Raw genomic sequence first — 17971 nt, 5'->3', positions numbered from 1 at the left:
CAGGCACCAACCTAATATTACCTGAATTCTAAATGCATATATATCTTTTTGACTTCCAAAACAAAAACAAGTTTTCAAAACTGCTTACTTTTGAGACTCACCCTTTGGCTTCCATGGGCTGGGCTGGCCCCAAGTTCATGGCTACCTGCTGCATGTGGTGGCTCCTAAATAAATTGCAGTATTAACCTCAGTTTGTCATTTACTGTGCAGACTGACACCTCTCAAAGCAGATGGTCTTGTGTTTTCCTTGACAGAATACACACTTCAAGACCATAATCTATAGCTTCAGACCTACCTTAAAAACTAATGTCACCAAAAGCAGTGAAAACTACTTGCTAATTATACAGGGGTTTTTTTTGACACTGGTTTCCCAAGGCTGACCCAAATCAGAAGGATGTTATGTTTTCTAGTTACAATTCTGTCTGTGGAGCCCAGAAAGCTATTGTTTATATTCCACATTTGAATGAAAAGTGCTGGCTGGGTGGCACAGTGGTGCTGTGCTTGGCTGCCCTGCTGCATGCCAGGGCCGGGATGTACCCTCGTTCCCATGCCCTTTCATTCTACTCCTCTGTTGGCTGACCCCACATGCCGCCTGCCCCTCCAGCTGGGTCCAGAGGAGCTGGTCCCTCATCTTCACAGATAGATTTGCCCATGAAAGAAAGGGAGGAGAGGGGGAAGGGAGACTGGGTTCATTTTGTTTTTGTTTATTCGGATTTTAAATCTGAAAATACTCCTCATATTCTCTCCTACCCAAAAGTCTTCACAGCTCAGTTAAAATTCTTTATCTTGTCAAGTATGCCTCAATAAAGCTGGGGGGGAAATTAATTCTTAATCTAATAACAACTTAAGAATAAAAAACATGAAGGTATCTCAGTGTCCTTGTTAACCTCCCTGATGTGAGATAGAATATGTTCTTGTCTTCGTCCTCCAAAGAGCAGTTGTAGCCACTTCAAAAAGAAAAACTTCCTTTACACAAAATTCCAAGCACAGTTCCCCATTAATAAAAGATTATACTAAAGAATTAACTCCAGATCCCAGATGATGTCAGTTTTCTGTACTTGAATAACTTCTTACCAATGTTCTAGGGTTTTCTTTTCCATATTTTTCATTAGCAGTTTTTTAAGCATTTCTTTTTTGAGTGCTTTAATGTGGCGCATGAATTTAGCAGTGATCGAATTGAAAGTGTGGTGGCTTATGCTTGTAACAGAAATGTAAAGAATCTGCATCTCGTACAGTAGTTGCACTTCCCATCATTGACCTCTGGGGGGCACCAGACCCCGCTCCCACCCACCCCCACCCCCCGCCCCAGCATTGTCTCTGCAAAGGAGGCCCAGATTGCAAGTGCTGCTTTACTGTTGGGGGGTTCAGGACTTTGCAATGGACCAGTCAAATGAAGGGAGAGAAAAAACAAAAAAAAGCACAGTGTTCGACCTGGGGTTTTAGTGCCACTTAGTCACTGAGCCAAGAAGCAGCTCTCAGGTTGAGGGACCATCTTCCTGCTCAAGCTGCACAAGCTAACTATATAGAGTCCACTGGGCAAGGCTAGAAAGAACTTCAGGTTTTAGGGATCTTGTTCAACATCCAGAGCTGGCATCCCTTTGTCTTAACGCCCTTGGAGAGCATGGGTAAATTTAAAATTTTAAAAACTTAAGTTTTTCTTTAAGCCCAGAAATGATACATTTATCACTAACTAAACAATAATTACATTATGGAATATGGAAAAAAATTGCTTGTAGTATAAACAACATCTGGTAAAGATTTAAAAGAAAGAAAAATTTTTCCAAGCTCAAATTTATTGAAAGAAACTTGAGTGTCCTGAAATGTAAAAGGGATATTTACAGTCTTCTTTTTAGCATTTTGGAAGTAGAAAAGAAGAAAATGGCATCATAAAACATACATATTTATAAAGGTGCCTTATTTTACACAATAGATACGAAGATTTTATATAAGTAGGTATTTTAAAAACCAAATTGTTTTTCAACTCAATAAAGGAGCTTACTATTGAAATGAATCTTATGAAGAATCCCCTTTTTAAAAGAGCAAAGTTATTTTTTGATAAATACAGTCACCCTTTAATTATATTACAAGACAATATATTATATTATATATTATATATATTATATATAATATATATTAATTATAATTATATATAATATATTATATATAATTATATATAATATATATTATATATAATTATATATTATATATATAATTATATATATATTATATATGTAATATATTATATATTATATATAAATAAATTATATATAATTTATTATATATTATATATTATATATTATATACATATTATATATAATAATATATATTATATATAATATGTATATATATAATATATTATATATAATATATATTATTATATATAATATGTATATTATATATAATATATATTATATATAATATATATATCTTAATATATTATATTAAATTAATTATATGCATATATTAACACAAGGGTTCCCACCTGTCAGGGTTTGGAGGCTGCTGGGTCAGCTCAAGGGGGAGCTTCTAATCAGCCACTTCTTTTTAAAAGAATGACCATTCCTAACTAAAAATAGTTAACTATATTAAAATAGACCATGAAAGAGAATCTGTTCCAGGCTTCCTGTACCTCATTTTACCTCTCACCTCTCAAATCATATTATAATATCCCTTTTTGGTTTATATTCTCTTTTTCCCCTCCTCCCCATACTCTATCTTACACACACAAGGAATCCGAAAATGATAGAAAAGAGGACAGATTTCTTCCATGAGAGTTATGTTCTTCCATGTTCTCAGGCCTCTCTTAAGTGACAAGTGGCTTGTAATAATCCTCGATAAATTGGGATGGAAATAACAGATTGGACGTCAAGGACAGTTGGCCTCTCCCTCACCTTCCCCCCGCAACACAGGACTAGAGCACACCGCCACCACACATTTCTTCTGTGTGGACTTTGTCATCCCTTGTTTTGTTGAGGGATGGGAATGGGCTGTCCTAGGCAGAGAGGAGATACACAGGGCATTTTGGAATCGCTGTGGGAGATCGGAAGGGGATACACTCCCAACAGAACAATCTGGTCCGTAGGAAGAGGAAGTCAGAGTCTGGAGCCCTCCATCATCATCCTCTGTTAGTCCTCTGACATTCACTGAAAGGATTGGGGTGGTGTGAGGGGAAGAGAGAAGGGCAAAACACGTGTTATTGATGGCCTCTTGGTGACATAGTTTCCCTAGATTTGAAATAATCTGAACATGGAAATCATTAGGCCAGTTGGAGAAGAGCAAGCAGAGCTTGAGAAGGAACAGATTTTGGCAGGATGGAGAAAAACAGATAAACAGATGGAACCCAAGAAAGTTTTTCTTGCCCTCATTTTTACAGGAAAGATAATCCCCTGGATTGTAGGGCTTCAGAGCTAGGGTTCGAGGTAGGTTGCAGAGTGGCCTGTGGTGTGTTTACTGTAGGGTCCCCTTCCACAAATAAGCCAGGACACAGAGGGGTTAAATGTTCGCCTCTTCCCTCACAAGGATGCTGTAAAGATTCAGAAGGGAAATTTATGGCTTCCAAAGAAGCATAAATTAAGACTTTAATTCTATTTGGAGGATTCTCTTGATAGGAAAAGCAGCTTAAGTTTGCTTTTGTGATTTGATGTCACTGGGACACATGCCTGGCCTGTGAGCACTCCAGGCCTCATGAGGGGACTCACTGACCCTGAAATTATGTGCTCGGGAAGTGTAAAGAGTCTTGTTTTAAAAACCATCCGTAAGGGCTGAGGATGAGAAAGAGCTGTTCACGGCTCTGGAACAGCAAGGAAGACTGTTTTTTAAATCAAAATCTCTGCCACTGCTGTTTCAGCAAGGCTTCCCTGCCTCCTGGCGTCTTACCTGTTGTAAAAGCTGAAATGGGTTGTAGAAGCAGGTTGAGAGCAACCAAAAGTCTGACATATTTAGACAGAAGGAACTCTAAGAGAGTCCATTGGCATGGAGAGAGCAGGCAGCTCCACACATTCTGGAGACATTTAAAACATTGGATTGAGCGGTTTTGATAGAAAACACTGCATAAAATAGAAGTATGTCCAAACTCGAATTCTCTTTTAATAAATTGAGTTACAGCGTCCTTTCTTCTCCCCCTTGAGTTTCATAGTAGCCCTGTTCTACACAGTGGATCATCCTCTCCTTTGCCATTTAGAAATCTGTGATCAGTGTTGAATGATTTTCTAGCATCAAATGTATAGAGTGGCTCTAGATTCGTTAGACCATTCTCAAAAGGAATGGTTCTGTTTACCATTTCTAGTTTTGGTTTTCTATCAGTGCATTTTCAGGCTCTGTGTATCTGTCTGCCTGTGGGCATTTGACAGTATTTGGTCTTAAACACTTAAGAGGCATACTGTCCATCTACGAAAGCTTGAAAAATTTTTGGCGAATTTGATGAATCACTTTAAGACATACAGTGTGCTGGGGTGCCTGGGTGGTTCAGTTGGTTAAGCATCCGACTTCAGCCCAGGTCATGATCTCATGGTTCGTGAGTTTGAGCCCCACATCAGGCTCTGTGCTGAGAGCTCAGAGCATGGAGCCTGCTTCAGATTCTGTGTCTCCCTCTCTCTCTGCACCTCCCCCACTCGCTCTCTCTCTCTCTCAAAAATAAATAAACATTTAAAAAAAAAGACATACAGTGTGCTTTTCCCTTCTTGTTTGATTTTTCCATTATGAATATGTAGAAACTTTTATGGTATTTTCTGGGCATTTATCCAGTGACCTGTTCATAACTGTTATTATTTACAGTGGGTCTGAGACTCCAGGAGATTAACAGACTTGCCTGAGATCAAAGCCAAGAAATAACTTGCATCTCTTCTGTTGAACTGTGGCCCTGCCAGATTATTTCTTGAGTACATAATGATTTTACCTATGAGAATTTTTAGTTGGTCTCTTTTAGATAAAAATTCACATCAGTGAAGGATGAGGGAGCATGGGTTACTCTACCTAGAGAGTAGAGATTTGTAACTTACAAATCACAAATCTCTCTCTTCCAATAATTAAAAGGAAGTTATCCCATCATTTTAATAAGTGGTGGTGCTCTTGCCTGGAGCCTTCTGTGGCAGGCTGTAGTGACGGTGTATGAACACTAGATGGCAAACGTTCAATGTTACAACTCAAAATGCCCAGCTCAAACCAGAGAGTAGAAAAGAAAATCTGTGGAGATAGGTTCCATTCTTTCTTCAGCGTGGTCCGGAAAACTTGAGAGGCAAAGCATATCCTTTCTTCTTTTTTTGTTGAGGGGGCTTTGAAAAAATGTTTGCCAAAGCTGGTCATATCAAGTACGGTATGACTCAAAGAAATTCCTTAATCCACTCACATTTGGATGCTACTGTAAAATATGTGTTTGTTTCACAAATGGCATTTTTCATCTGGCTAACTCTCATGCTTTGAGCTCTGGCTGAAAAGACAGGGAACCTGAGTCAGGCCCATTAAAGCCCTACCTAAGCTATGGTGGGTCAACTTCTGCAGGCTTGAACCATCAGAACCATCACAAAAATATTCATAGAATAAATTAGATCACTTCCCTTGTTCAAGATGATGGTATCTATATTTTGTGTTCGTTAACCCCTTTTCCATTGTAAATAATAGAAGCTGCTAAATTCTTTTCTTTTTAATTTTTTTTTTTTTTTTTTTTTTTTTTGAGAGACAGAATGTGAGCAGGGCAGGGGCAGAGAGAGAGGGAGACACAGAATGTGAAGCAGGCTCCAGGCTCTGAGCTGTCAGCACAGAGCCCAACGCATGGCTCGAACCCATGGACTGTGAGATTGTGACCTGAACTGAAGTTAGACGCTCAACTGACTGAGCCACCCAGGCACCCCACTAAATTCATATATAGTTCCAGATGGTGGTAGTCCCTGCTTTCCTTACTAATAATCGTCAATTACTATGTTGCCACTGCTCAGTAAGGAGGAATGAAAAGATAGCAGGCCCAGACCTGACCTTGAGGCACTTCTAGGCCATGGGAGGTGGTCAGGTCCATGGGCACTTTGTGTAAAACTGGCAACGCACACAAGCTCTGCCTTCACTACAACATGCTGGTGAAAGGCATTTTTAAATTTCCCATGATACTTATTGACCATGATACTTACTTTCCCATGATACTTATTGACTCTTTTTTTGGATCGTATGGGCTTATTGTGGAAAATGTGGAACATACAGGAGTATAACGAGGAAATAAAGCTTGTCCATGATCTCTTTGCCTCAAGAGAACCCATTTGCTCCATGCACTTGGATTTTTTTTTCTAACCCAAAGAAATATGCCCATTTTCTAGACACTAGCAGTTCTAGACAACTTAGACAACTCATCTCCCCGATAATAACCAGTCATTATGTTATCAGTGAAATGCTTTTTTTTTTTTTTTTTTTTTTTTTTTACGTTTTATTTATTTTTGAGACAGAGAGAGACAGAGCATGAACGGGGGAGGGGCAGAGAGAGAGGGAGACACAGAATCGGAAACAGGCTCCAGGCTCTGAGCCATCAGCCCAGAGCCTGACGCGGGGCTCGAACTGACGGACCGCGAGATCGTGACCTGGCTGAAGTCGGCCGCTTAACCCACTGAGCCACCCAGGCGCCCCTCAGTGAAATGCTTCTGATATTTTACTTTTGGTCTCTTTTACAGCCTGAAGCAGCCTGCTACCCTGCCATATTCAGAATTGTTGATGAAATGTTCAGGTAAATGGTGTGCTATTTCTGCTAATAATTGGCCTAGAAATGCTCAGTTTCCAAATATGAATAAAAGAATTTGTGGTAGTCTCTGGCTATACCATGGGGAAGTTAGTTTCTGATTCTGTCTTACCCATCCAAGCTATTTGGTAAAACCCAAATGCCTAGTGTATATTTAAAAGCCAATGCCTAAGAATTAAGATAACTTTCTTTTTTTTTAACAATTTAAAAATCTAGTAATGGTAGAAAGGCAGAATTGAATTCAATATTAAATCATTAAATATTCATGTAGGATTTTTCTCAGCTCAAAATAAAGTGTAGCAGTGTACTCCCTTCACCACATGAGGGCTGACCAATCTTTTTAAAAGATTTTAAAGTTAAGAAAAAACAAGAAAAATAAGTAAGGCAATTCTTAAGAGAGCTCTTCTGAAAGGCAAAATCAACTATGCGTGCTATCCTCTGACACATTAATTTTGCAAATGTGAATACTTCTTGGGAAGTACGTTGGATTTATAGATGATGAGAGGTGAGAGCCCAGTGGATACCAGGCAGTGGGTACCATGGCTGGCAGTTAGTGGGAGCTTGTTACCCAGAGAGGGTTTCTGTCCTCTTTTGTGGGTACTGGTGCAGCCCTGGTACTCACCCTCCCCCACCCGTCCCCCTTGGCATTCACCAGTAGAGCCTCCAGGGCAGACAGTAACCCTGGGGAAAGGAATTTTTACAGCAGCCCTTAAGTTGGTCTTGAAACATACCAGCTTCAAGCTAAATGAGCATAGGAATAAGTCACAATGCAGTTTTTAGTTTAAAGTGGGCAAGGTTTGAGTTGATTTCTTTTGTTTCAGTATAAAGTTAGTTGTGTGAAAATGCGCAGAAACCAATCCAGGTACACACAGATTCTTCCACCGTTTACTGGGTAGATTTGACCCTGACAGTTTACCCCCTTGGAACTCTTTCTCCACTTGAAAAAGAAAACGGTCTGTTGATTTTGCATGCCTGGGCATACAGTGTACAAATACTTCTAGAGAGCACTCAGGCCTATATGGAAGGGATATGCAGTGCTTCATAATTTAAAAACCAAGCAAGGAAGCTTTGCAGATTGCTACTTTAAAGAAAGTATTCCGGAAAGGAGTGACGCACAAGGACCGAAATCTAATGAGCTAGGATACTGCTGAAGCTTATGGCACACACAAAAAATGTTTCCACTCTTCCCTTTTACAGTTCAGAGTCACATGTTTGCCAGATTAATCATTAAATGTGTGTAATCTGGCTTTGTATTGCTCAGGTATGCACTCCTGGAAACCGATGGAGCCCCAGAAGTACTAGCCGCTATTCAAGTGTTTACATGGTGCTTTGTGGAAGCTCTGGAAAAACAAAACAAGCAGGTTTGTTATATTGCACATATTAGTCATTTCCCCCAAGCGGGGGTGGGGGGGGAAGGCTGTTAAGAGTATCTGGCTAATCACCAGAAAGGAGCACTTAATTTTTAGTGATTTTGATAGACTGTTTTGCTTATGAAGAAAGCTGCCAAATGAATGCCCCAGCAAAGGTAAAACCATTTTAATTGAAAATGAATCCAGATAGTTCTTGTCTGCCTTGCGCCCTGGTACCCGGAAGCATTTATCTACTGTTGTGTAAGAAAACTGGCGTGCCGGCATGTGCCACCCTGGAGGACACATTTTCCAGGCCCTGTGTTGTATGCTCTCTGCTGAGCGGGACTCTGCCCTTATCAGGCCAGCAGTAGTGTATGTAGTATGTGCTAAGAAGGAAATGCCACAGAGTACAGAGCAGTGCTGGACATTCTTAATCATCAGAGTTTCCCTGCCTGGGAGGAACCCAAATGTGAACTGGGTTCCAGGAGAGAAAGGAGCCAGTGAGAATGACTAGGAGAGATTTGAATGATTATAGAGAAGCAGCTAGGAATGACAATGACCAAGAGGTGTGAGGTGGTCACAGTCAGTAAGAAGCCACGCATGGGGGGCTGCAGGAAGGCTTGTACTGTAGGGCCCCCTCAGCAGACACCAGGCAGCTGCTGCCAAGGGCCAGTGACCGACTAGAGGGACCTTGTGAAACAGGAAGCATTTCTACCAGAGCTTTTGCTTTGGGATATTTTAACTGACCTTTACTGTGTGTGGGGTCCACTGCAGCTCCCCAGGAGGTGGGCCATGGTCCCCTCGTGGTGGCTTTCTACAGCCTCACATAGGAGAGCAGTGCTGTGCGATGCTTGGCCCTGCTGCAATCCCACACATCCCTACACCAAAGAAATCTCTCAGGTTTTAGCAGATGTTCTGCTTTTTAAGACAATCATAAATATTTATGATTTTCTCTCATCCTTTTTCCCTAGAGAGGTTAACTAGACTGTAGCAAACCGCATTTCAATACCCAGCCTAGAATTTGGGAGGAGAGCTCTGCTGAAAAGCACTTGTTGGCCCTCACACCTATTTTGAGGCATAACTATAAACATCTTTTATCCTCCCTATACATTCTCTGTATTCCCAGTTAGGAACCAACCTCTAAAAAACCTGCCCCTTTGAGTCCTGAAGACACCTAGGTTAGGGCAGATGACACTGGTTAAAGCATTAGCTTAAGGGTGTTTTTCTTATCAGCCTTGCTCCTGACTGTTGGCCTTGGGCACTGTGGATTTGGACTAGAGTTACAGTTGCTTTTAATTAATTTGTTAAAATTATTATTTTTTTAATGTTTACTTATTTATTTTGAGGGAGAGAGTGCACGGATAAGCAGAGAGAGGAGTAGGGGCAGAGAGAGAGGGAGAGAGAGAATCCTAAGCAGGCTCTGCACTGTAAACACAGAACCTGATGCAGGACTCCATCTCATGACCACAAGATCATGAGTCATATGCTTACCTGACTGACCCATCCAGGCACCCCTTAATTGATTTGTTTGTTCTTATTTTTTTTAGTCTTTTTTTTTTATTGAGGTATGATTAACAAATACTAGTTTCAGGTGTACAACATAATGATTTGATATTTATATATATTGTGAAATGATCACGATAAGTCCAGTTAACATCTGTAACTAGAGTTACAAAACTTCTTGTGATGAGAACTATTAAGATACAATCTCTTAGCAGCATTTCAATATGCAATACAGTATTATTAACTGTATACCATACCATACATTACAGCCCCAAGACTTACTTATTTGTTAACTAGAGGTTTATACCTTTTGATCACCTTCATCCATTTCACCCACTCCCCAGCCTGCCTCTGGCAACCACCAATCTGTTCTCTGTATCTGTGAGCTCAAGTGGTGTATTGCTCTGTTTTGTTTTTTTGATTCTACATGTAAGTGAGATTATATGGTATTTATCTTTCTCCGTCTGACTTATTTCATTTAGTAATGAAATAAGTCCTCAAGTTCTATCCATGTTACAAATGGCAAGATAGCACTTTTTTTTTTTTAAGGCTGAATGTGTAGAACACATTTTCTTTATCCATTCATCCGTCCGTGGACACTTAGGTTGTTTTCATGTCTTTGCTGTTGTAAACAATGCTACAGTGAATGTGGGGGGTGCAGATACCTTTTTGAATTAATGTTTTCATTTTTCCTGGGCAGATACCTAGTAGTGGGATTATTGGATCATATGGTATTTCTGATTTTTTGAGGAACCTCCATACTGTTTTCCACAGTGGCTACACCAGTTTACATTTTCACTAACAGTGCACAAGGGTTCCATTTTCTCCACATCCTTCCCAGCTTGTCTTTTTGAAAATAGCCACTCTAACAGGTGTGAGGTGATATCTCATGGTGGTTTCGATTTGCATTTCCCTGATGATTAGTGATGCTGAACACCCTTTCATGTACTTGTTGGCCACCTGTATGCCTTCTTTGGAAGAATGTCTATTCATATCTTCTGCCCATTTTTTGATCAGATTGGGGTGTTTTTTTTTTTTTGCTATTGAATTTTATGAATTCTTTATATATTTTGGATATTAACCTCTGATCAGATATATGATTTGCAAATATTTTCTCCCATTTAGTAGGTTGCCTTTTCATTCTGTTGGTGATTTCCTTTGCTGCACAGAAGTTTGGTTTTTCTTTAAGTTTATTTATTTATTTAGAGAGAATGCACATGTGTGAGTAGGAGAAGGGACAGAGAGAGAGGAAGAGAGAGAATCCCAAACAGGCTCAGCACTGTTAACACAGAGCCCTACACGGAGCTCAATTCCACAAACTGTGAGATTATAACCTGAGCCAAAGTCAAGAGTCGAACGCTCAACTGACTGAGCCACCCAGGCTCCCCTGTGCAGAAGTTTTTTTAATTTGATATAGTTCACCTACTTAGTTTTTCTTTTGTTCCCTTTGTTTTTGTGGAGTCAGAACCAAAAGTCATCGCCAAGACCATTGTTGAGGAACTTACCACCTGTGTTTTCTTCTAAGAGCTTTATGGTTCCAGGTCCTAACATTCCAGTTTCTAATCCATTTTGAGTTTAGTTTTTGTATATGTTGTTAAGATAGTGGCCCAGTTTCATTCTTTTGCATGTGGCAATCCAGTGTTCCCAGCACCATTTATTAAAGAGACTGTCCTTTCCCCTTTGTATATTCTTGGCTCCTTGACCATATATGTATGGGTTTATTTCTGGGCTCTATTCTGTTCTATTGATGTGTGGGTCTGTTTTTATGCCAGTACTATACTGTTTTGATTACTGTAGGTTTGTAATAAAGTTTGAAATCAGAGAGTATGCTGACTCCAGCTTTGTTCTTTCTCAAGATTGCTTTGGCTATTCAAGGTCTTTTGTGGTTCCATACAAATTCTAAGATTATTTCCTCTGTTTCTGTTGCTTTTCTGTTTCCCTTTCCTTTCCTTTCCTTTCCTTTCCTTTCCTTTCCTTTCCTTTCCTTTCCTCTGCTCTCCTTTCCTTTCCTTTCCTCTCCTCTCCTCTCCTCTTTTGCTTTTTCTCTTCTCTGTTGCTTTTCATTTAGAATATTACCCTGCTCAGGGTACATGGGTTTAGTGGTGTGGAGGGGCACATACTGAGTCCCAGTGGAAAGCAGGGCAGAGATCAAAAAAAAGAATTCATTGCCCTGGCTTTGGACTCAGAATAAGAGGGCAATAACCTCTTACCTTTGCACAGGGCTTCATATACGTATATTATATCACTTCCCTTTCTAGGGCTGTTCCTAATTGTCTGCCTTTTTAATTGATGGCCATTTCTCATCACTGATCCCCTGCCTTCTCAAGTGCCCATTTTAGATTAGTCATAATCCTTGATGCATAACACCCTGTGTCCTGTGTGATCCATGCGTAACGCTCTTTCCTTTCTGTGTTTTATTCATTCATTCATGTATTTATTCTTAATAAAATGAATATGAATCCAATATCCAAACAAGACCTGGACTGGTAATAACAACTTAATATGTATCCATGTAGCCCATCTCTGTTTTATAGCCCTGCCTTTCTCCTCCACTTTAGCCATAAATGTTTTGAATTTATGTCTGTCATTCCTTTGCTTTTTCTGAAAATAGTATGATCACATATATATGATTTCCCAAACCATGCTTTCTTTGCTTTTTTGCACTTGAGAAAACAAACAACAAACAAGAGAAGTATACTGTATGCAGTCTTTTGAATCTTGCTTTTTCCACTCCTTGTGATCACTCTGTGTTGTGTGTGGCCATGGTGGGGTGGTGCCACGTAATACTTTGTTGGGAAAGTGGTGGTAAGCATCCAGATTTTGTTTTCCTTTAGAAATGGTGTTGTTCTGGACATTCGGGATATGTTTAGGAGTGGAAGTGCTGGTTATTAGGTATGCGAAGATTCAGCTTCTGTAGATGGTGCCAAATTGTTTTCAGATGTGGTTGTGTCAGTTTATACTCCCCCCAGCAGTTCGTGAGAAATCCCCTTCATCCACGTTCTTTCCCATTGTCAGAAATGTTTATCTTCAGTCCTTCTCATTCTCTTTTTGTCCCTTCCTCATGCCTGTCGTATTTGATGAGTGCGGTGCAGTTCCGTCAATGTGCCCAGTTGAACTAGTGTTGCCACGACAAACCACTTTTTTGTAAACTTGCAAAATGGCTCAGTACAAACAGCAAATCACTTCAGGTTCTGGTTCCAGCAGTGGCCGAGTCTGATAATGTATTAGACTAAAGTTCCAAAAAAAAATTATAGAGTCTGATCAAGATATATTTAAAAACTATTTGAAGGTACTAGAGAACAACCAAAAAAGCAGATGGAAACTACAGGAGATTTAAGCTTTGAAAAAGGAAACCACATTGGGGTCTCTATTAACTGTCTCCTTAGGTTGCTCATGTGAGGAGTGGGAGGGGGTTGTGTGGGGCCAGGGGTGCCCGGAACTGAAGGCACAATCTGATTGACTTGAGGTGTCAACAGACAGGGCCGTGAGCTGCCAGAGGAACAAAAACAAAAACAAAACAAAACAAAAAGGACTAACATCAAAAAAAGAAAACTAACGTCAAAAGATAGACTTCAACACAAACATACTAACAGTATGTTAATGGCAAAAATTAAATAAAAATTAGCTAAATGTGCTAGTACAAAGGTGCAGATGTCAGAGTAGATAAAAACCAAGATCCAACTGTATGTTATTTTCAAGAGACTCATTCTAATGCTAAAATCGTAGATTGAAGTAAAAGAAAGGAGAGCTAGGTTGTGCAAATAATAAGCTGGATGGCACTACTAGCAGCCAATGGCATAGACTTCACAACAAGGGGTATGACCAGAGACAGAGAGGGACGTTTTCTAATGCCACAGAATGGTCAGGTCATCAGGAGAAATACCAATTAACGATGGATATGTGCTTAATAACAGTTTCAAAATACATGAAGCAAAAATTGACAGAAGTAAGAAGAGAAAGACAAATGCACAGTGACCTGTAAAATACTAAGAAGTAAATTTAACGACAGATGCATAAGACCTCTACATTGCAAACTATAAAACATTGCTTAAAGAAACTTGAATATGTAAGGAGAGAACCCATATATTCCAGAACAACGGAACAACTTTGAAAAACAAATGCAATAAAAAAAAAAAGAAAGAAAAGAGCAAAATCAGAGGACTCACACTACCTGATTTCAAGACTTTAAGCTACAAGACAGTGAGGTATTGGCAAAAGGATAGATTGGTGGAACTGAAAAGTCCAGAGAGATATATCCATAAAAAGTTTATACGTGTGTGTGTGTGTGTAGTAAATTGATCTTTGAGAGTGACACCAAGGCAATTCAATAGGGAAAGTTTTGAATAGTTGTGCTGAAACAGCCAATTATCTAAATGAGAAAAAAATGAACCTCTTAACTCACCAACACAAAAATTAATTTGAGGTGGATCATGGACTTCAGCGTAATGCTAAAACTATAAAGCTCCTAGAAGAAAACATAGGAGAGTATCTTTTTTATATTGGAACAATCTAAGATTTCTTAGGAGGGATGCAAAAAGAGCACAAACCATCCAAAAAAAAATGGGTAAATTATAGATTTCATCAGAATTAAAATCTTCTGTTCTCTGATAGACATTGTTAAGAAAGTGAAGAGGCAAGCCACTGAGAGAAATTCTTTTCTTTTTTTTTTTTAATGTTTATTTTTGAGAGAGAGAGAGCGCACATGAGCACGTGAGTGGGGGAGGGGTAGTGAGAGAGGGACAGAGGATCTGAAGCCAGCTCTGCACTGACAGGCTGACAGCAGTGAGTTTGACCTGGGGCTCAAACTCACAAACTCTGAGATCATGACCCGAGCTGAAGTTGGACACCCAACCGACTGAGCCATCCAGACTCCCCAAGAAATTATTTTTAATACATATATTTGACAGAGAATTTGTGTCCAGAATAAAAATCTCTTAGTCCCTAAGAAACAACTCAGTTTTGTGAAATGGACAAAAGAGATGAATACACGCTTCAAAAAACATATATAAGTTGGCAATAAACACATGAAAATTGTTCTACATCATTTGCCATCAAGTAAATGCATAGTAAACCCATAAAGTGGTGACAGTTCATACCCACTGGAATAGCTGAAGTTAGTAAGATTGAAAATATCAAATGTTTGCAGTGTGTGGAGCAACTGGAATTCTCATAAATTGCTGGTAGGGGTGTGAGATGGTACAAGCCGTTCTAGAAAACTACATGGCAGTTTCTTATAAAGTTAAACAGCGTGTACTCCATGATCCAGTAATTCCATTCCTGTGGTATTTACCCAAGAAAAAGCACATGTCCACAAAAAGACATAAATATGAATGTTAATTTGCAGCTTTATTCATAATAACCCCGCACTGGAAACAACCCAGGTACCCATCAATAGGAGAATGAATAAACATTATGGTATATTCATACAATGATTATGTCAACAATAAAAAAAGAATGAACTACTTATGCACATTAACATGGATGAATCTTAAAAAAAAAAAAAAAAAAGTTTGAGCCAAACCAGACACAAAAGAATACATACTCTATGATTCTATTCATATGAAATCCAAGAATAAGCAAAACAAATCTCTTTTGTGGAAATCACAGTATTGGTTGCCAGGGAGTGGTGGGACCACAAAGGAATTTTTTGGGGTGATAGAAATGTTCTCTATTTTGACTGGGGTGATGGTCACATGGATTTACAGATTTACCAAAACTCATCGAAGCCTATGCACTTCACTGTTTCTAGATTTTCCCTCAATTTCATACAAAGTACTTCAAAGCCTCTGTGCCTTCTGAAGGCGTAAATAACTATAGCACTTTGGCCCTCAAAGTATAGCGAGCACCATTGTTGTTTCATGCTTATTTTTGTTGTTAAAAAATCATGCTGGAATATCTAATATCACAACTGCCTTGGAAACTCTCACTTAAATGGATTTATGTGCATAATCTGGTTCATTTGAGGTAAAGACCTGCTGTGAAGACATCAGGAGGATAACTCTATTTTTCTTAAGCTCCAGAAGGTGATTTCAAAAAGGTTCATTTTTCTAGAACATATTTACAAGTTTATTGGAAAAAAAAATTTTTTTAAATAAATGTTTAAGAAAACATTCTGACCATGTTAGTACTAAGCAGTCATTTTGGGGCAGATGATGCAAGATTTTGTTCTTTCTTAATACCCCTTTCAACCCTAACATTCATTTGGTTTTGAATTATTGTAGCTGAAGTTTACACTCAAGACCTACTTTCCTTATGCTTCTCCATCTCTTGTTATGGTGCTGCTTCAACACCCAAAAGGTATGTGAAAGTTGATTCTGCCTATATTAAAATAATTTCTGGGGCGCCTGGGTGGCGCAGTCGGTTGAGCGTCCGACTTCAGCCAGGTCACGATCTCGCGGTCCGTGAGTTCGAGCCCCGCGTCAGGCTCTGGGCTGATGGCTCAGAGCCTGGAGCCTGTTTCCGGTTCTGTGTCTCCCTCTCTCTCTGCCTCTCCCCCGTTCATGCTCTGTCTCTCTCTGTCCCAAAAATAAATAAACGTTGAAAAAAAAAAAAAATTTAAAAAAAAAAAAAAAATTTCTGAGAAAGAGGGCTGACAAATCATAACCCTTCCCTACCAGTTCCTTCTCTGTAAAACAAGGGAGATGGAATCAGTCATCTCTAACATCCTTTTAAGCTCCCAGGGTCTCACATCTGTGGGATTTTGATATGAGAATTTGCTGGACTTCCCAGTTACCATTACTTACCAAAAGAAAGAAAAAAAAAATGTCCTCTTGTTAGGTTTTGATAGCCTGCTCAGGATAACCCAGGCTTATGCTGGTGCCAGCTAGATCCACCTGAATGCCAAGAACAGGCTAAGACTTGGCTGAGGTAGGTTAGAACAGTACATTTATTTGTATTTCATTCTTTCCGCTCTGTGCCCCTTGTTACAGAAGAAAAGATAAAACGATGAACAAAGCCAAGGAAATTTAGGGGAAATTTCTCCTAACCAAGCCAAGGGAAAAAGACTTTTGAAAGAATTCAGTAAGTGTATTAAATCATGGCCTTCTCTGGTCTCATTTGCCAGCCTTCCATTGGCCACATCCAGTTGGGAAATTGATGATCCCATCTTTAATCCAACTGGCATTGGTCTGTTAACATGTCTGAGAACTTGTGTTTAGGAAACATTTCAGGCATAGAGAATAAAGGTGTCCTTCCCCTTCCACTAAAGCCTAGAATCTGAAGGAAAGGCAGCACTGACACAGCACTGGCTCTGTGCCAGAGAAGAAGGCATTTTAACTGTCTGTGGAAGGAAAGAGGGAAAGAGCCAGTGATATTTCCTTTTTCATGCCATTTTTACTTGCCTTTTTCCTGAGTAGATTGATTCATTTGAGAAAAGTTTCAAGAGTATTTTACAAGAGTATTTCAAGTTTCAGAGTATTTTACAAAATTCAAATTCCTCTTCATTTTCCTTTAAATATTTATTTTATTTTATTTTATTTTATTTTAGAGAGAGAGCAAGCAGGGAGAGGGGCAGAGAGAGAGAGAATCTTAAGCAGGCTTTAGTCTTCAGCTTGGAGCCCGATGTGGGGCTCGATCCCACAACCCCAGGATCAGGACTTGACCTGAAATCAAGAGTTGGACGCTCAACTGACTGAGCCACTCAGGCACCCCTTCTCTTTGTTTTTCTGAAAGATGTAGGTTTTTACCCAGAATGACCCATCTGACACTGTCCTCTCAGATGCTGGTGGTGGAGGTGGTAGTGAGGCTGCTGGGACCTCTGATCAACAGTTTGGTGAAATTTAACCTGTGGGAACACAGTGGGAAAACTTGGATAACAAATTTCTCTTTCTAGAAGTACACTTTACAGCTTAGGTCAGATTAGAGAAGCCTGAGGTCAGCCTATGAGCTCCAGAAGAAATATTGGAGTTATTATTTTGTAAGTTGGGAAACCTATAAACACAAGACTAAGGGGGTACCTTGGGCATGGAACTCACCTATTTACCTTTTCCTTTGTGTGATGGTCTTAGATTTGTGTCCAAAAATAAATAAGTAAATTTAAGCAGAAGTTGCTCCTATGCTACTTTTCAGCCTATTCTTTTTGGAAAACATGAATGTTTAATTCACAAATTGAAGTATTTTTTAATAGTAGAATCTTCTATTCATCAGAAATTGATTTGGGGCCCTGTGGGACATAAAAGTAAAGTCCTGTGGGGCGTAAAAGATAGATCACTTACAAGTCCTGACTATCCAAGAGCTACAAGTGGGGGGACATGAAATAAGTATCTAAATAATTAATACAAAGAAGAAAATGAAAAATGCTTTCAAAGGCTACAAATCAAGAGTAATGGGCATTCAGAGGAGGGAAAGGTGATCTTTTCATCTGTAACACTTACGGGGTAGTTACAGTGGCTGCCTTATCACTTACATT

At 39.4% G+C, this 17971-nt stretch overlaps 1 protein-coding gene across 4 annotated transcripts in view; it reads left to right on the top strand.

The window, feature by feature from the left end:
* Nucleotides 1–17971, top strand: part of FANCC (FA complementation group C) — a 271193-nt gene that overhangs the window by 229389 nt on the left and 23833 nt on the right. For 3 of the 4 annotated variants that reach the window (XM_025931652.2, XM_086685161.1, XM_086685162.1), the window contains 3 exons: nt 6648–6700; nt 7974–8073; nt 15786–15861. In XM_025931652.2, coding sequence (XP_025787437.1) covers nt 6648–6700; nt 7974–8073; nt 15786–15861 — 229 coding nt within the window. The remainder of the gene's footprint in view (nt 1–6647; nt 6701–7973; nt 8074–15785; nt 15862–17971) is intronic. The other variant, XM_086685163.1, reaches the window with a different exon arrangement.

This window comes from Puma concolor, chromosome D4 (assembly GCF_028749965.1).
Source record: "Puma concolor isolate L17-30 chromosome D4, mPumCon1.1.hap2, whole genome shotgun sequence".
NCBI lineage: Eukaryota > Metazoa > Chordata > Mammalia > Carnivora > Felidae > Puma > Puma concolor.
This window is presented reverse-complemented; position numbering and strand designations above follow the sequence as displayed.